The sequence below is a fragment of the Emiliania huxleyi genome, assembly GCF_000372725.1.
Source record: "Emiliania huxleyi CCMP1516 unplaced genomic scaffold EMIHUscaffold_56, whole genome shotgun sequence".
Lineage (NCBI taxonomy): Eukaryota > Haptophyta > Isochrysidales > Noelaerhabdaceae > Emiliania > Emiliania huxleyi.
The window spans coordinates 52,373-70,004 of NW_005197803.1; the positions used below are offsets into that span (position 1 = coordinate 52,373).

Here is a 17,632-nt window from a genome sequence, read left to right on the forward strand (position 1 = left end):
GGGGGGGGGGCGAAGCGGCCAGCCTCACGCCGTTCGGCGCCGCAGGTGATCCGCGCCGCCATCCCCGTGCTGGTGGCGCTGATTGCAATCTGCGTCGAGTCGAAGGTGCCGAGCATCACGGGCGGAGGAGGCCTGCCTGGCATCTCTCCCCATCCCTCCCCATCTCTCCCCATGTCGAAAGGTGCCGAGCAAGACGGAGGTTGCCTGCCTGGCGGTCATCTCGATCGGCGTCATGCTGGCCGTGTGGGAGGAGTCGAAGAACGCCGTGCTCGGCATGCGCGCCTAGAAGCTGCATAGACACGCATTCAGCTGTATTTCTCAGCTGTTTGTACTCGTAGCCCCCGAATCACGCGATGACATAGCGTGTTCACACCCTGACGTTTGCCTGTTCGTGCGGTAGGCATAGTGCTGACGGTGGAGAAGGGAGGCTGTCCCGACGGCGTGCTGTGAACGGCGTCTCTTCACGGCTGCGTGCTGTGAACAGGTGGTCTCGAGCGTGATGCAGTCGATCCAGATGTCGGTGACGGGGAGGCTGATGAGCGTAGAGGCGGAAGACGGGCTCTTGTACTCCTAGTAGCGATCGAGAGGACGCGTGTTCAACTGTATTCGGCCGTATTCAGCCGTGTTCACTGTAGTCGCCTCCCTCGTATTCACGCGGTGCCCTGAAGACACTGCACAACACCGTATTCCCGTGCACAATACCGCATTCCCGCCCTGAGGCTGGTCTCTTCAGCACGTAGGCTTATGAGCGGCAAGAGCGGCAAGCTCAACTCGTTCCAGATGACCTTTTACACCGGCCCGATCGCCTTCGCCACCTTGGCGAGCGGGGGAGATCTGGGGAGATTCTGGGGAAATTCTGGGGAGATTCTGGGGAGATTCTGGGGAGATTCTGGGGAGATCTCCGTCTCTAGCCATATGCGAGGCGCTCCGCTAGAGCAGCGCGCGCGGCGCTCGAGTTGCCAAGTGGCTTGCCCGCAGATACCGTTCACCTTCATCACCCGAGCTCAACATCTCCCCACCCTCCCCATACCTCCCCAATCTCCCGCAGTTACCGTTCGCCTTCATCACCGAGTTCAACATCTTCGTCGAGAGCGTCACGAACAAGCCGATCGCGTCGCTCGGCTTCCTGCTCGGCAGCTGCTGCGTGGCGGTGGTCTACAATGTCGTCCTGTTCCAGTCGGTCGGTACGCTGTCGTCCGTCGGCACGGCCATCCTCGGCAACGTCAAAATCGTGAGGCTAATCCCCCCCCCCCCCCCCCCCCAAAAAAAAAAATTTCCCACCCCCAAAGGGAAAAAGGCCGGCGGCCTTTCGGGGAAAGGCCAACCAAAGGGTGGGTTTTTTATGTCCCCAAACAAACCCCCCCCCCCCCACCCCCGTGGCTTGAAGGTGCTCCTGCTCTTCCTCTCGTCGCTCATCCTGGGAGAGCTAGCACCGGCTGGCGCACGCAGAGCCTTCCCTGAGCCGTCTCTCACCCGTCTCCGCCCCCTCCCTCCAGGCGAGCTCGCCGGCTGGTCGGCAAACCAATTCCTCGGCTGCGTCCTCACCTTTGCCTCCGCGGGCGCCTACTCCTACATCAAGGCTACGGCGCCGAAGCCCGCGCCCGCGCCCGCGCCCGAGCCTGCGCCCGCGCCCTCACAACAGCCGCGGCTGGAGGGGCCAGGGCATGGCTATATCAAGCAGGAAGGGGTGTAGAGACGAGAGACAGAGACGGAGAGAGAGAGAGAGAGAGAGGCGGCGGTGGAGACGCTGCCGGCCGGGCGAGCGGACTGGCCGTTCGATTGCTGGCTGTCGGAAGCCGTGTTCGGACAGCAACTGGCGGCGGGTGGAACTGGACATCTTTTCTCGCTCCTTGTGTTCCTGTGGCGCGCTTGTCAGACGCATGGTTGTGGTGTTCCGGCACGCGCGAGTCATACACATAAGTGCGGCGCGCCGCAAACACCCGACGGCAAACGCGTCGCAGTGTCTCGCGCGGTGATCGATTTTCGTTACAGGGCGCGGTTCGGCTATCGCGGCACATATCATCATATCTGGGTTATGGCTAGTTCCATTTCACTGACACTGTGGCACACGCACACTTGGAGCACTTGGAGTGCAGTCGGCAACCACAGTTCGCGTTACTTGGAGCACTTGGAGTGCAGTCATTAGCCTCACATCCAGGGCCGGTGAGCTGAGAAGCGCATCCAGCGGGCCGGATGATCGGGATCGGGTTGCGGGCAAGAGAGCCCTAGCCCCGGGGGTGCGCGTTCGCAGGGCAAGGGCCTTAAAGTAAACACGGGTCTCCGAGGGTTGGTTCTGCGCTTTGGGTGTCCCCTAGCGGCGGAACGCCCCCTCTACTCGGAGCTAGTAAACACCAGACACTAGACACGAGCATGACGTACACTCTCACCCGACATCGCCACTCAGGGCTTCTCCGCCCGATCTCCCCGCCCCCCATCCGAGGGGGCTCCCCTCTCCTCCCGGTCCTCCCTCCTGTTCGATTTCCGATGGTCCGGTGTCGGCTGCGGAGCCCGCCTTCCCCTTTTATGCTTCTTCGACCGCGGCCTCGCCGCCGTCTCGTCTTCGGGGGCTATTCTTGTTGCCTCCGCCTCCGGCGATCCCGTGCCCGACTCCTCGGGTGAGGGCGGCGGCATTCGATCGCCACGCCGCCCCTCCCCGGGAGGTGGGGCCAGCTCTCTTCGGTCGAGGACTCGCGCCCGCGCCCGCGGTCTCTCTATCGTCCTCGGCTCGTCCGTCCGTCCCGACTCTACTCGCAGAGGCCGCGTCAGCTCGTCTCTCGCCTCCTCCGACAGCTGACCCCAGGTCCCCCCCGGGGCCCCCCGGTCTCGGCCCTCCGGTTCGCCGGCGGGTTCGTTATCGTGTTGCGGCAACTCCCCCCTCCCATCTCCTCCTCCCGGGTACACCAGCCTCCGGCGGGGCGGTTCCGGATCCCCTAGGTTATTCCGAGCGGGTCCATACGGTGGTGGCCCCGCCGGCGGCGGGGGTGGAGGCGGTGGCAGGGGCGGCGGGTATGGTGGCGGCCCTTGCGGTCCAAACGCCTGGTGTGGAGCCGCTGGGGCTGCCCCACGACCCTGCAGCCGTCCCAGTGGTGGGGGCGGAAGTGGCAGTGTGGGTGGCGGAAACGATGGCAGCACTGGCGGCCGCACCGCTTGGTGTAAAACCTCAGGGGCAGCTCCTCGACCCAGCGGTCGCTCCAGCGGCAGGGGCGGAGGCGGCGGTGGTGGGGGCGGGCCTGGTGGCGGTACCGGCCGTCGCAACTCCTGAGGCGGGGCCTCGGAGGCGGCCCCCTGCCCCTGCGGTCGTTCTAGCCGGGGTTCCACGCGCCGGCCGTCCACCCCGCTCGTGGACGGCGCCCGGGGCGTGGCCGGGGAGGGTGGCGTGGCGCTGCCGGTCCTCGGAGGGGTGGTAGGCTCGGGCGGTGACGGCGGTGCTGACGGCGGCGGCAGCGTGTCGCCCGCCGGCCGCGAGAGGGGGCGACCCCCGAGGGGCTCCTCCGCCCCTCCGCCCGCGCCGCCGCCCGTCTCGAGGTCGTCCAGAGCTTCGAGCGCCTCGGCGTGGCGTTGTGCGGCGTGTCGCCCGTATGCACACGCGTCGGAGAGGCTCTGCACGCATTGCTCGTACCGGGTGCCCAGGCGGTCGACTTCCTGGTAGCGGCGGAATGCAACCTCCGACGCCTTGCGGTGTAGCTCGTAGTACCCAGTGACGTCCCCGGCCGGAGTGAAGAGGGCCCGCTCCCACATCAGCTTCAGTTGGTTCGACGCGCCGCACGCATCCTCCCACGTTCGCCGCGCCTCGTCGAGCGCCGCCCGTGTCCTGCGCTCCGTGGCCTCCCGCGCCTTCCAGTTCTCGTGCGCAGCGCGTAGGTCCCGATGTGCCGCTCGTTCCGCTGCTCGCGCCACCTCTGCGTCAAGCTCCGTGGAGGCGGCGGGCTCGGGCGGTGACGGCGGTGCCGATGGCGCTTCAGCCTCCACGGAGGTGACGGGCTCGGGCGGCGACGGCGGTGCCGATGGCGGCGGCAGCGTGTCACCTGCTGGATGCTCAAGCATGTGGTCTTCGGGCGGCGCGGCGGCGGGGGTGGTCGGTTGTGCGGATCCGGTCTCGGCCGGGTGATCGGCAGCTGTTGTCTCGGCGCCGCACCACAGGCACTGGTAGGACGACTGCGTCAATCCGCAGCAGACCCGACCCGCTCCGAGAGAGCGGGCTTCCGCACCATCCCATACCTCTCGGAACGGGAAGGAGCACCGGGGGCAGTCCGCGTCAACGAGTCGGTCGGGCGCAAACCCCGTCGGTAGGGGGGTGGTCCTGCCGAGGCCACATCGGGTGCATCCCCTCGCGTGGCAGATGTGCTCTGCCCTCGCGACCCACGGCGCCCCTTGCTGGCTCTGGGGGGAGGGCGGGAGGGTCGATGTCGATGACCCCTCCGTGCTCCCGGAGGGTCGGTCCGATTCGTTGCAGAGTGTCTCCGCGTCGAGTTGAGCCTCCGCACCTTCGGCCGTGGTCAGCATGATGCCGTCCACATCGGCGAGGTTGACATGTCCGTGCCCGGTCCTCTCCTCCGCGTCCGCGCCGCCCGATGCGACGCTGGTCGCGCGCCCGCCCACGGCGAGGACCTCGGCGTCGGCGGTATCGACCCCGGTCTTGTGGTAATCGGGAGGGCCTCTGCGGGCTGCGGGGGGCTCGGTGGCAGCGAGGCGGCCTCTGCCGGCGGGCCTCCCCGCGCCGGCGAGTCGGCCATAAAGACGGCGCCTGTCGGAGAGCCCACCAGCGCCGGCAAGCCGACCTTCTCGTACTTGTTGGAGCCTGGTTGCCCAGCGTCCGCCGGGATGACAGCTGCGCCCCCCGTTCCTCTCCAGCGCAGGCGCGCCAGCCGCTCCGTACCTGCCTTGATGAGCCAGCTCAGCAGGATCAGCAGCAGTACCGCCGCCCCCACCCATCCCCATGCAGCCGAAGAGGGCGGGCGCGGTTTCTCTCCGTTGGTACCTTCGGCCGACACTCCTCGTACCAGGCCTAGCCAGCATGCGGCTCTGCCCGCCGCCAGGCCGTACGTTGTCCCGCCTGTGGCTGCCCACAGCATGGGCGCCCAGCCCCACCACGGTACTGGTTCTGTCCACCGTGAGGTCCACAGGAAGGGCGACAGTGGGTGGAGCGGAGATGGTAGCGCTGGCGGGGGCGGTTGCGGAACAAAACCTTGATTTGACAATTTGCGCACAAGGTTGCGCACAAAGGTACATGTCGGTGCCTTCCAGAGGCAGCTGCGACCCCGCCGAGTAGACGGTTGCACACAGCAGGTGGCGCGGTGTGCAACCGTTCACTCAGCGGGGTCGCAGCTGCCTCTGCGCGTCCTGGGTATGTACCTTTGTCGCGCGCCGGAGACGACTCGACGCCGCTGAGATCGGAGATCAAGCTCTGAGGCAGGTCGCACGTCGCTCCTTTGACGCCGACGTGACTCACCCGTGCAGATCACATCAGGACACGGTCTCAACACGCTCGGTACGACGCCTGCGACCCGTCTTGGGTCAGCTGGCACGACGCTCATCGCGCCTACCAGCGATGCCGTACAGGTTGCCACGACGAGGTCGAGCACGCTTCTACTCGAGCATACGCTCGCCCAGCCTTCCTTTCCATCCCATTAGCCAGCCTGGGAACGGTGGCGATCAGAGGCAAAGCCTACAAGGGGTGGTGGAACCACATATCACGGCTACTGCCGGCTCGACCCAACGATAGCCTCCGGAGGCTGACTTTTAGGCACAATCATCGGACGACGTCGGCGAGTTGAGTCGCGCCGCTCGCGGTATAGCCAGATGACCCCTCTCATACTAGTATCATCGGCCATTAGCGTGTCAGAGCGTGAATTGGAACTACAACTAGCCTATATCACAGTTCACACACACCCCAGACCCCCCACGTTAATTCGTATACATAATTACAGGGTTCCAGGTAGGAAACTTGTCTGGCACAGTGGCATTCATCTCGTATCTGACACTCGTCGCCTCGTTCGCCGTGTCGGGGTGCGTCCGTGTGGCCTCGCTCTGTGGGCAGCTGCATCCTGCAACGCTGCAAGCGATGCTTTCAATCGACTTGCAGCACGGCAATGCCATGGAAAACCCGCGCTGCCGCCAGCGGCGCCACCGCCTCCCATGCATCCAGCGTTGGATCGTACCGCTCCACCGAGGCGAGGAAGCCGCTCCCACCGTCCCCACCCACCACAACGTCATTCTCACCGCCCACAGCATACAGCTTGCCTTCGAGCACTGCAACGGCGGGAAGACGCCTCGCCGTATTTTGCGGGGTTACCGCCTCCCACGCGTTCGCTGCTGGATCATACCGCTCGACCGAGCTGAGGACGCCGCCGTCGCCGCGCCCGCCGACGGCGTACAGCTTGTCGTCGAGCACCGCCACGCTGAAATCGGCCCGAGCAGCCGCCATCGGCGCCATCATCTCCCACGCATTCGTAGCAGGGTCGTACCGCTCGACCCTGCTTAGGGCGCTGCCGCCGGCCCATCCGCCCACAGCGTACAGTTTGCCACCGATCACTGCAGCTGCGAAGTTTGCGCGCCTCGTGGCCATCGGCGCCACCGCCTCCCACGCATCAAGCGCCGGGTCGTACCGCTCCACCGAGCTGAGCCAGCCAAACTCGGCGCCGTACCCGCCCATAGCATACAGCCTGCCATCGAGCACCGCCACGCCGAGGCTGTATCGCGCCCTCGTCATCGGCGCCATAGCCTCCCACGATTTCGTGGCCAAGTCGTACCGGTCCACCAAGTCGGCAGGTGCAAAGCCCGCCACGTAGCCGCCAACCGAGTACAGCTTGCCATCCAGCACCGCCTTGCCGAGACCCCGCCGTGCCGTCAGCATCGGTTCCATAGCCTCCTCCTGCCATGCATCCTCCACCGGGTCGAACTGCTCAATCGAGCTGAGGTAGCCACCGCCGCTGCCGTTGCCGCCAATCACGAGCAGTCGCGGCCTCTCGCGCTTCGCCAGCGTCTCCTTCCAGCCGCGGCGCCACGCGCGGCACGTCCCCTTGGCGGCGTGCTCCTTGGTCGGCAGCTGGGCGAGGATGTGCGGGGCGAGGTCCGGCGAGAGGAGGACCTCGGAGAGCACCCACTCGGGCTGCTCCACGAGCCGTGCGGCGTGCTCCTCCGCCACGCGCAGCGCGGCGTCGCTCGCGCTCGCCTGCGCCTCGATGATGGCGCACAGCTGCGCTGGCGAGAGGCCCGCGACGCGGGCGCCGATGCGGTGGGAGGCCATCGACGGGGAGGTGAAGCGGCTGCCCACGCGGCAAAAGGCAGGCTAATAAGAGCTCGTACTTGCCGGAAGATCCGGCGCCGTTCCGGCGCCGCTTTTGGGAAGAGGCAAAACATGCAGCACTCAGCCTTCCCTCCCCCTCCCGGATGGAAGTACTACCTGAGCTCGACCGTGCTTGACTTCGCTGTTCAGATGGGAAGCGGTAACCCACGGTGATATGGCCGCATGTGGTTAAACAGCGGGGGAGATCTCGCCTACATAGGACTCAGTAAAGTAAATCTTGCCGTCGTTTCCCTTCGGTATATACCATAAAATGTACAACATGCAAACAAACTCTCCACAACATGCACATGTGCATGTGCATGTGCATGTGCATGTGCATGTCCCCATGTCCATGACACGCATGTGGCATGAGTTTTCAGGGTAGGCTCCGCCTCACTGCATCTCGGACTGGATTCCACGAATTGATTTTCCTAGCGTCGTCAAAGTGAGCTGAAAGCTCGCTCGAAGAGCCGATGTCACCCGCCGACCGCCTCCCATCTCGCCGCTGCTCTGGCGGGGCGGCGGCGGGGCCTGGCGACGGCGCGCGGCGCATGTGCCGTGGCGACCCACCGGGCCGGCCGGCCGCGCAGGCGCCGACCGGTGATCGCCACCGCGCCCCGCCTCGGAACGCCGTTTCCGCTTGGCGTCCGAGGCGCTCGGCGTTCCCGCTGGAGCGCGAGATCGGACCGGGTCGGACGCTCCTTTTCTCGCCGTAGGCACGGCTGGCCGGCTGGAGCAACGGAAAAACAAGAATCGCACCGGTCAATCCTCTCCGGCCAGCCTCGGGCTAATTAAAGCCGCAAAAAATCGGAAGGTTCCGCCGCCCCGGATTCCACCTCCCTGGCCCTCCACGCCCCGCGCGCGCGACCGTATCACCGCCGCAGTCGGCCTCCCCGCCCCGCGTGCTGTAGGAGCGGCGCCCACCCACCGGAGACGCCTTCCCCTAGACCGCCCGACCACCCCGCCCCCTTCGGCAGGTGCCTCGCACGTATTTTGAGCGCGAGAGGCCTCCTTTGAGGTGGCGGCCGGCCGCCGCGTCGCGTGGTGAGGCGGCATGAGGCCGTCCCCCCTTCACGTTCGAAGGCGGGCCGGCCACGGCACCGGCTGTCGCGGCTCGAGGGCGGCAGGCGAGCCGCCCCCCCCTCCTCCCTCCCTCTGCCCCTTCCTCCCTTCCCCGCAGCGCTGCCCACGGCACCATCTCCTGGTGCCCCGCTGCCGCCCCACCCGCCGCGCCGCCCGCCGCCGATGGCCCGGCCGCCACCGCCACCGTCGGCGGCCGCCTCCCGCCCACCCGCACCGCCGCCCCGGCCACTGCCACCCGCGCCGCCGCCTCGCCCAACGCCGCCGCCGGCCCACCCTCCCGCCCGTCGCCGCTGCCGCCGCGCCGCCGCTGCCGCCCTCCGGGCCGCCTCCGGCCCCGCCACCTGCCTCGCCGCCGCCCACGCGACTGGCCTCGCCGCCGCCACCGCCACCGCCCTCCCCACCGCCCTCCCCTCCGCTCTCACCGCCGCCGACGCGCCGCCACGCCGCCTCTGCCTCCGCCCTTGCCGAGCCGTCGCCACCGCCCTTCTCGCCGCCTCTGCCGCCCATGCCGCCTTGGGTGCCGCCTATTCCGTGGCCCTCGCCACCGCCGCCGCCGTCGCCGCCCCCGCCGCCACCGCTACCGCCGCCTCCCGCCCCGCCACCCCCTCCGACACCGTCACCCCCCCTCCCTCCCACCATCCCGGCCGGCCTCCTCCGTTCTAGCCCCAACTACCACACACCACCACCGACCTCCCCGCGCCCCCACACGCCGGCCCCGCGCACCCACGCCAAAACCATCGCCCACGTCGCCCTCCCGGCCCCCCACCCCGCGCCCCAGGCTCTTCTTAGCTCCGCTCGGAGCGTCCTGGCGCCGCCTCCCCAACCGCTGCGGCCCACGCGGCCGCCGGGCGGCGCGACGGCGGCTACCGGCCGGCATAGCCCTTCCAGCGCCGGCCGGGGGCTGCGGCGGCGCGCGGCGCGCGGCGGGCAAGCTGCCTGCTGGCGGGCGGCGCTTCTAGTCGTGATTTTAGTGCCGCGTAGGTCGCCCTTCGGCCACTTCTCGGGCGTGCGGCCGCAGCGCGGCGAGAAGGCGGCGCGCTCGGCCCGCTGGCGGAGGTGAAGCCCCCCAGAGCGGGAGCTGGCGGGCCGGGGGCGTCGGGCGGGTGCGCGGCGGCACCCGTGCCACCGGGACGGGCCGTGGTGGCCCGTATGGCGGCCGTGAAGGGCCGTTTGGTGCGCCCCGGCGGCCTCCTGCACGGCGGCCGCCGGGGCCGGTTTGGACTGTGTTTGGGGGGGTGGAGGGGTCCGGTAGCCGGTGTGATGGTCGTTTATCACCCTCCTATCACCCACTTACCGCCCCCGGCCGTGGGGGCCTCTCCAGACGCCGCCATTTATGATTTCAAAGGGTCCTGCCGACGCTCATCACAGTGCGGCGGAGGGGCCGGAGCCGGCGCCGCGGAGGACGAGGATGGCCGTGGCGGACCGGGACGAGCTCTGGGAGGTTCAGTGTCAGTGAGTATATTGTAGAGGCCACCCATGTGCACAATATCTTGACTGAGAGCTAAGCCAGGGGAGGCGATGCCGGGGCCGTACAGCAGCTTGATGGTGTTGCGCCGGCGTGCGTCCCGCCGGCCGCCGGGGCCGGTTTGGACTGTGTTTGGGGGGGGGGAGGGGTCCGGTGGCCGATGTGATGGTCGTTTATGGCCCTCCTATCACCCACTTACCACCCCCGGCCGTGGGGGCCTCACCGGACGCCGCCATTCATGATTTCAAAGGGTCCTGCCGTCGCTCAGTCCGAATCACAGTGGGGCGGAGCCTACCCTGTTCAGAGTCTAAGGTCTGCCCACTGGCACTGGCCACTGCCGGACTCTGGCAGCGAAACTCACGTCACAGACTGGTGAGACCTGCCTGCTTTCCGCCAAAAACACACAGACAAGAAGAGACACTCTCTCACCTGTGTGAGATGATTGCATCGGCATCAGGGTCCACACGCTCCGCCTCGATCTCTAGAACTTGTGCACCTGGCCAGCAGTGTACCCCATGTCCGCCAGCAGCCCGGTCAGCTCCTCCTCCCCGCGCGGCCCGCATAGCAGGTCGTACATCGGCGGCGGGCCGCAGACAAAGAGGGCGCTGTCGGCGTCGGGCGGCGTGAGCGCCTGCCGCAGGAGCGGCTCGCTGATGAAGCCGCGCGCGCCGGCCCACGCCGACCCAGCAGGCTCGTGGGAGAGGACGTGCGTCACGTTGAGCCGGCCGGGGTACGCCGCCGACCAGGCGTCCAGCGTGTCGCGCGCGAGAATGTCCGGCTCTGTCTTTGACCCGTACAGCAAGTCGACCACTGTGCTGTCGTCGGCCGAGCCCAGCACCGCGTGCAGCGCCTGAATCATGGGCGCGATGCCGGTGCCGCCCGCGAGCATGCCCAGGCGCCGCCTCCCGAACGGGTACTGCGTCTTGACGTTGAACTGGATGTGCTTAAACGCGACCGGCGCCCCGATCGGAAGGCCGTCAAGGTGGGCCGAGAGGCCGCCCGAGTAGACCTTGACCATCAGCTCAAACTTGCCGAGCAGTGCGTTAGTGGAGACGGGGGTGTACGGCCGCACGACGGGCTCGGCTCCCTCCGCGCCGCCGCGCGCCAGGATGCACGCGCACGTTGACAGGCCGAGCGGCTTTCCGGGATCGGGCAGCCCAAAGGTGAAGAGGCGCGTGTCGTGGTTGAGGTCCGCGCGGCCGAGCAGCGGCGCGGCCACCCACTCCTCGCCGAACTGGCACTCGCCGGGCGGCACGAGCGCGGCCACTGGCGGCGGCACGGAGGAGAAACGGCGGCGGAGAGGGGCGGCGAGCGGCGGAGAGAGGCGGAGCGGCTGGCGCGAAGCGCTGGCGTGATGCAGGGCCATGAGCGATCTGGGTATGCAGGTTGCTCCCGTACGGCGCAGCGTCATAGACGGCAGAGAGGACGGCACTTGTACACGAGCGTAGCACGCGAAGGCGGCGATCAGAGGCCGGGGGCGGTACAGTGGGTTGCTTTGGAATCTGCTCGTTCGTTCTCAGGGAGGGGCGTAGTCCCGTTCACACCCTCACTTAGGCATGAGCGCCCGAAACTTAAACGGCGGGCGCTTGACGAACCCGAGGGGGGGGCGGGGGCAGCAACGGCTGCGGCCCCGAGAGTCGAATCGACAACTCATAGTTCGAACTGGCGACTCATCTTGCTGAAATCGCCCTGTGGGGGCGGCAGCGGCGACCGCCCCGGGGGCGGCAGCGGTGACCGCCCCGGGGAATATGTTTAGCGACTCCCACCCCCAAGGAAGTTCTGATAGACATGTCGTGAACACCCCAAGGGGTGTGAAAGTAAATACTCCACTTATTCACAGATACCATACCAGCAAAGTACCCGAATCCAACTCCACGTGCCCAAGCGCACACCGGCCGGAGCGCCACCGGGGGGTGCCGCCCTCCCGTTCATGAGCCCAACAACACGAACGCTATCCATCCTCACCGGCCCCCATCCCCGTGGTCGGCCTCGCTCGCCGCGCCAAGCCGCGGTCCGGTCGTCCGCCCGGTGGCCAAGCCCAAGGGCGGGGAGGGGGCCACCCGCGCTCGCGCAGCGTGGTAGCGGCGGATGCGTCCTGATCGACGCGTTTCAATACGCCATTACCGGTTGCCGAACCGGTGTCATCGCCTACAATTGGGCGATATCCCACAAATCGTGGAACAAGTACATGCACGCCTTGCATGGCAACACTGTTGGCACGCGGAGCACTGCAGCACGCGATGCCGAAACACACCAGGCGCAAGAGCCGCACCAGGCGCAAGAGCCACAACAGGCGCAAGAGCCGCACCCGGCGCAAGAGCCACAACAGGCGCAAGAGCCACAACAGGCGCAAGAGCCACAACAGGCGCAAGAGCCACAACAGGCGCAAGAGCCACAACCGCAGGCGCAAGAGCCACCACCGGCGCAAGAGCCACTTCAGGCGCAAGGGCCATCACAGGCGCAACAACCGCCAACACTGGATCGGGACCAGCCGCCAACCGACCGAGAGCCGCAGCCGCAAGAGGCACCCCAGGCGCAAGAGCCCCCACAGCCGCAAGAGGCACCGCAGGCGCAAGAGCCACCGCAGCCGCAAGGGGCACCACCGACGCAGGCGCCACAGCAGGAGGCAAACCCGGCGCAACTGCCGTCGCAAATCGACATTAATCAGATCGCTGCAGCCATCGCAGCCGCCAATGCGGCGGCTACCCGCATTGACCGAGAGGCTAGCGCTGCCGCCGCCCGAGCTGAAAGGGAGGCGATGATTGCTGCCTTCGCCACCGCCAGTCGCACGGGCCATGAAGAGGCGATGACCGATTTCGCAACGGCCCTGCGCAATGCCCTCTCTAATGAGGGTGGAGCCACACGGGGCTCACTCTCAGCCAAGGTCACGCGCACGTACGACGCGGACATCCCAAAGCTCGAGGGAAAGAACATCACCCCGCAAATGATGGCGGAGTGGTTGGCGCGCTTCACGGACGCCAATGTCCGCCACCGCTTCATTGCAAGGCACGGCGCCGCCCGCCCGACTCTTCGACCTCCCTGTGGAGCTCCTCACGCGCGCCATCTCTCGCCTCGACGGCCCCCTTGACATCGCTCGCGTCGCACCCGTCTCGCGGCTCTTCCACTCCTCGCTCGCGGAGCAGGGCATCCGCTTGTGGGCACAAGAGCGCGGCTTCGAGCTGAGCCCTGGCCTCGACACCTCGACACCAAACCTCGACACCGACTCGACACCTCGACAACCCATGCCAACTCGACAAACTCGACACCCCTCGAACACTCGACACCCGCTCGACACCCGCTCGACACCCTCGACACCCTCGACACCCTCGACACCCTCGACACCCCTCGACACCCCTCGACACTCCTCGACACGGACAAGCATGGTTTCAGCCTCGACAGGCCTCGACAGGCCTCGACAGGCCTCGACAGGCCTCGACACCTCTATCCCTCGACAGCAGCTCGACACCCTCGACACCGGGCCTCGACACCTCGACACCAGGGCTCAGGCTTCGAGCTGCTGGTACAGCCAGAGGGCGAGAGCTGCGCCGTGCAATGGGTGTGCCTTTCTGCCCTGCAGCGCGAGTCCAACCCGCCGGTGAGGCTGTCAGCAGGCAATGTGCACAGCCTCTTCATCGACAGCGAGGGGCAGCTCTCCTCGTGCGGCGTCCAAGGTGGTGGCTTCCCGGGAGTACTCGGCCACGGCGAGGGCGTGACGGGCGTGAACACGCCCACGCCCCTCCCGTCGCCGCTGGGCGGCGAGCGCGCCGTGAGTGTGTCGGCTGGAGGATACCAAAGCTTTGCCCTCACCAGCAGCGGCGCCCTCTGGAGCTGTGGCGTTGGAGCCTATGGCCGGCTGGGCCACGGCGACCAGCAGAACCAGGTGCTGGCAAAACAGATCGAGGCCTTCGCGGGCCAGCGTGTCATCGCTGTGTCGGCTGGGGACGTCCACACCCTCGCCATTACCGCCGATGGAGCCGTCTGGAGCTGGGGCAGTGGACGCACTGGCAAGCTCGGCCACGGGACAGACCTGTCGAACCAGTGGGAGCCCAAGAAGGTTGAGGCCCTAGCTAGCAAGCGTGTCGTCGCTGTGTCGGCGGGATATTGCCACAGTCTCGCCCTCATCGCCGACGGCGTCGTCTTCTCATGGGGCGAGGGAGAGTCCGGCTGCCTCGGCCACGGAACCAAACGAAACCGATCGAGGCCCGGCAAGATCGAGGCCCTGGAAGGGCAGCATGTCATTGCTGTGTCGGCTGGACGCTCCTACAGCCTCGCCGTCACCGCCAACGGCGCTCTCTGGAGCTGGGGCGATGCATGCTTCGGCAGCTTGGGCCACAACGACCACCTGAACCACCTGCTGCCAAAGAAGATAGACGCGTTGGCTGGCCATCGCGTCGTCGCTGTGTCGGCTGGGCTACACCACAACCTCGCCCTTACTGCCGACGGCACCGTCTGGAGCTGCGGCGGTGGCTACTTCGGCCAGTTGGGCCACGGCGACGGTCAGTGCCATCCACAGCCCAAGAAGGTCGAAGCCTTGGCAGGGCAGCGCGTCGTCGCCGTTTCGGCGGGATCCGAACACAGCCTCACTGTCACCGCCAACGGCGCCGTCTTCACCTGGGGCGGCGGCATGTACGGCTGCCTCGGCCACGGGGATGGCATTGCGAACGCTCTGCTTCCCAAGAAGGTCGAGTCCTTGGAGCTGTGATCTGTGCAAGCGTGATCGGTTAATAACCGACACGTGTGTGTAACTCCTCTCACTAGCGCTTTTTCGAGACCTTGACGTTCAGACAACCGACACGGACACGTGTGTGCAACTCCTCTGACTAGTTCTTTTCACAGACCTTAGACAGCAGGGAAGAGTCGATGTGCAAAAAGAAAAGCCTTACTGCGGTCGCCACGCCCGCGCACTTGAGCCAGCTACTGAACTCCGAGTTGAAAAATGCGATCGAATTATTTTTTGCAACTCAAAATGCCCTCAGGCTCAGCATCTCAAATTGCGGGTTCCCCGCCCCTAGTGCCTAGACGAAACGTCTACACAAAGTGGCTAAAGGGCTTAGGCCTTAGCACCCGGTGTTCGTGTGTGAATCTGAAGAAGAGAAACGCAACAAACAACATTGATGATCATGATGAAACGCAAACAGTGATTACGCATACCTTTCCTCCTCAGACATCAGGGAGCCACGTGCCCCAGCACCAGCCCGTGCAGCAGCCGAGCACCTCACACCCCGCCTGCCGCACCCACCCGGAGTGGATCGCCGTGGTCCATGCCCTCGTGGGCGGTCCGCACCAGCTCGCGGCGCACCACAGGTCGTCCATGACGACGAAGGAGCCCGGAGCGGCCAGTCTCCGCATGTCCCGCAGGTCCTGCAGCGCACCGTGGTAGCTGTGGTCGCCGTCGATGGAAGTGACGTCGCAGTATGGCGGAGCGGCGGCGCGCGCCAGCGCGGGCAGGGTCTCGTGCGTCGAGCCAGCCTATTCCACACCCAGAGCGCGTGGGGCATGTGCCGTGTGCTCTGGCGCTGCCTCGCTCGCGTCTCTGCTCGGCCGTCAGCTCAAAGCGTCCCGGGAAGGATCGGTTGAGCAGCGGGATCGCGCCGCGGGTCACGTCGAAGCGCACGAGGTCAAAGGAGTGGTAGGTCGCAGTCGGGAGCGCACACAGCCAAGCCAGCGCCGAGTGGCCTGTGTTGAGGCCAATCTCGCACACCTTGGGCCGCGCGACGACGTGCGAGACGTGCTCGCGCGCGAGGCTGACCCAGTGCAGCCGCTCGTATGCGGGAGACCGGCCCTCCCGATTCGCATTGCCCACCGCAGCTTTGCTCCGGATCATCGCCTCGAACGGCTCGGAGGCTGCCTCGTACCTCTGTCCAGCGGCCCGAGGCTCGTGCGGGCATGCCATCGCACCGAGCTCACGCGTTGAGAGCGCCGACTCCTGAGCGGCAGAGACCATGTGCGCAAACGGGCATGGCCGCCGCGTGAGGCCCGGGCATCGCTCGCCGACCCATCCTGCATAAAGGCTTGCATTGAGCACGAGCGGCCTCCACCGGCGGGTTGCACCTCCGGCTCCGCTGCGCCGCCGCTGCACCTCCGGCGTAGCGTGTACGGTCCTGACGGACCGCGCCGCGATGCAGATCAGCAGAGCCGCGGGTGTTTGGATACCCATTCGCTCGTGCTGCCCGGCGACTCTACTCAGCGACCCTTCTTCAGTGACCCGGTTGCACCTCGACACGTCACGTCACTCACCCTCCACGCAGCCGCCCTTCGGCGCCCGCTCGTTCACGGCCCCCGGGCCTTCACAGCTGTGAGAGAGAGAGAGAGAGAGAGAACCGCCAATGGGCCGTTATCCGTTAGTGCGGACGTCGCCGCGGCTCGCCTCTGCCGCGGCGGCTGCTGCGCGCACGCGGCGGCGCCGCTCTCTCGCGAGACGGCTGGCGACGCGGCTCGCCGCCGACGTACGGTGCGCTCGTCCGACGGTCCGCGGCGTGGCGTGCGCGGCGCTGAGCGCCGCTCTGCGAGCGCCTCTGCGCCTGCACTGCCTGTCTCTGTTGCTGGTGGTGGTGGTGGTGCTGCTGCTGCTGGTGCCGATGCTGCTGCTGGCGCGGCGCGGCTGTGCGACTGGGCTCGACGCGCGCGTCGCGAGCGTCTGACGCGGCGGGCGGCGTCGGGCAGGTGCGCTTCTCTCTCGGGTGGTGGTGGTGGTGCTGCTGCTGCTGCTGGTGGTGCAGGTACTGCTGCTGGTGCGGCGCGGCTCTCCGACGCGACTCGATGCGCGCGTCGCGGCTATCTGACGCGGCGGGCGGCGTCGCGGGCGGCAGCGGTGGCGGCTCGCGGGTGGAGGTGGAGGCTGGAGGCTGTGGCGGACCTTTCACTACTTGCTGGAGATGTTGAGGCGGCGGTGGCTAGGGGACCATCGCGGGGAGCTGCGCGTCCGGAGGGCGAGCTGTGCAGATCCGGATGGCTTCACCTTCGTTGAGCAGCTCAACCCTCTGGGGAGTGAGTCGCCGACGCCGGTGTCTTGACACCCAACACTCTACCTTAGCTCCTGAGGGGCGCGTGGTTCTAACCACGTAGTAAGACTACAGCCCACCACAGACACCCTCCCCACTCCTCACGTGTGCACACTCCCTCACCCTCTCCTCTCTCCTCTCTCTCTCTCTCTCTCTCCTCTCTCTCCTCTTGTCTGTGCTGTCTGCCTGACTCAGGCACTCAATCTGCCGATGCGTGATTGTGTGTGGGCTGCTCCGAGGGGGCCCTCTGTGCGATCCGACGGGTAGGGGGGCTGTGCCCGGGCGGTGTCCGGTGTGGAGTCCCCTTCTGATCCCGCCTGGGATGTTGGGTGTGAGGTTGTGGCGGCTTCGATCCCAAGGGGGGGAGCTGATCCCACTCAATAACCAACTCTCAGGGGCAGTAGGTGGGCGAGCTTCAGGCACGCTCATCTCGATCGTCAAGACGTTGCTACGCGCGGTCTTCCGCGGGGGGAGCTGCGTCGACGGGTGCGGGACCGCGGCGCAGCCAGTGCCGCGGCGAGGCCTCCGGCTGTTTGCGGCGGGCGGGTTGCTGCTCGCTGCGATGGCGAAAAACTCGTCTCGCCACACGCCAAGGGCTTATGCTCTGGCGAGACGTGAGGCGCATGCGCCCAGGAGGGGAGGGGGCATGTGTAACGACACTGCTTGAGATGCCTTTCGGGGCCCAGAGATAAAACTTCTGTGATGCCATGCGTGACCTAGTAGTGTCCCCAGCTATGGGCGTGTCCACGTTGGAGCCAGGTGTGGTGTGGGCGCGAGAATAGCTCCGCCGTTCATGGA

At 67.0% G+C, this 17,632-nt stretch overlaps 7 protein-coding genes across 7 annotated transcripts in view; 3 read left to right on the plus strand and 4 right to left on the minus strand.

Annotated features, from left to right (window-relative positions):
• Positions 1–1,850, plus strand: part of EMIHUDRAFT_452072 (hypothetical protein) — a gene marked incomplete at its 5' end in the record, with an annotated part of 2,415 nt that extends 565 nt beyond the window's left edge. Inside the window, 8 exons of the mRNA XM_005765191.1 lie at positions 46–105; positions 182–272; positions 401–414; positions 485–531; positions 741–819; positions 1,049–1,231; positions 1,388–1,421; positions 1,497–1,850. Coding sequence (XP_005765248.1) covers positions 46–105; positions 182–272; positions 401–414; positions 485–531; positions 741–819; positions 1,049–1,231; positions 1,388–1,421; positions 1,497–1,693 — 705 coding nt within the window. The 3' untranslated portion in view covers positions 1,694–1,850. The remainder of the gene's footprint in view (positions 1–45; positions 106–181; positions 273–400; positions 415–484; positions 532–740; positions 820–1,048; positions 1,232–1,387; positions 1,422–1,496) is intronic.
• A 1,452-nt stretch (positions 1,851–3,302) lies between these two features.
• On the minus strand, positions 3,303–5,072 carry EMIHUDRAFT_213016 (hypothetical protein; the record flags this gene model as incomplete). Its single annotated transcript, XM_005765192.1, has 5 exons — positions 3,303–3,337; positions 3,477–3,884; positions 4,485–4,635; positions 4,761–4,798; positions 4,877–5,072. The coding sequence occupies 5 exons, from the start codon at positions 5,070–5,072 to the stop codon at positions 3,303–3,305; spliced, it is 828 nt and encodes a 275-aa protein (XP_005765249.1).
• Positions 5,073–5,830: 758 nt separating this feature from the next.
• Positions 5,831–7,246, minus strand: EMIHUDRAFT_213017 (hypothetical protein; the record flags this gene model as incomplete). The annotated part of the gene is made up of 2 exons (XM_005765193.1): positions 5,831–5,867; positions 7,014–7,246. 2 exons carry the CDS (start codon positions 7,244–7,246, stop codon positions 5,831–5,833), a joined length of 270 nt encoding a protein of 89 aa, XP_005765250.1.
• A 590-nt stretch (positions 7,247–7,836) lies between these two features.
• Positions 7,837–9,657, plus strand: EMIHUDRAFT_452073 (hypothetical protein; the record flags this gene model as incomplete). Its single annotated transcript, XM_005765194.1, has 5 exons — positions 7,837–7,885; positions 8,002–8,099; positions 8,292–8,412; positions 9,147–9,277; positions 9,350–9,657. 3 exons carry the CDS (start codon positions 7,837–7,839, stop codon positions 8,331–8,333), a joined length of 189 nt encoding a protein of 62 aa, XP_005765251.1. The 3' UTR covers positions 8,334–8,412; positions 9,147–9,277; positions 9,350–9,657.
• A 657-nt stretch (positions 9,658–10,314) lies between these two features.
• On the minus strand, positions 10,315–11,199 carry EMIHUDRAFT_66963 (putative cytochrome b5 reductase; the record flags this gene model as incomplete). Its single annotated transcript, XM_005765195.1, has 1 exon — positions 10,315–11,199. One exon carries the CDS (start codon positions 11,197–11,199, stop codon positions 10,315–10,317), a length of 885 nt encoding a protein of 294 aa, XP_005765252.1.
• A 564-nt stretch (positions 11,200–11,763) lies between these two features.
• EMIHUDRAFT_213020 (hypothetical protein) lies at positions 11,764–14,852 on the plus strand (the record flags this gene model as incomplete). Its single annotated transcript, XM_005765196.1, has 2 exons — positions 11,764–12,791; positions 14,684–14,852. The coding sequence occupies 2 exons, from the start codon at positions 11,764–11,766 to the stop codon at positions 14,850–14,852; spliced, it is 1,197 nt and encodes a 398-aa protein (XP_005765253.1).
• Positions 14,853–14,937: 85 nt separating this feature from the next.
• EMIHUDRAFT_357136 (hypothetical protein) lies at positions 14,938–15,774 on the minus strand. The gene is made up of 2 exons (XM_005765197.1): positions 15,376–15,774; positions 14,938–15,302 (listed from the first exon to the last, which is right to left on the minus strand). Exons 1-2 carry the CDS (start codon positions 15,724–15,726, stop codon positions 14,994–14,996), a joined length of 660 nt encoding a protein of 219 aa, XP_005765254.1. The 5' UTR covers positions 15,727–15,774; the 3' UTR covers positions 14,938–14,993.
• Between the last annotated feature and the right edge of the window lie 1,858 nt (positions 15,775–17,632).

What these genes read in the sequence shown, in the direction of transcription:
- EMIHUDRAFT_357136 (XM_005765197.1), bottom strand. Translation starts at nt 15,726, where the DNA reads ATGGCATGCCCGCACGAGCCTCGGGCCGCTGGACAGAGGTACGAGGCA. An exon ending in CGGGACGCTTTGAGCTGACG is followed by an intron (nt 15,303 to 15,375) that starts GCCGAGCAGAGA and finishes GGTGTGGAATAG; the next exon opens with GCTGGCTCGACGCACGAGAC.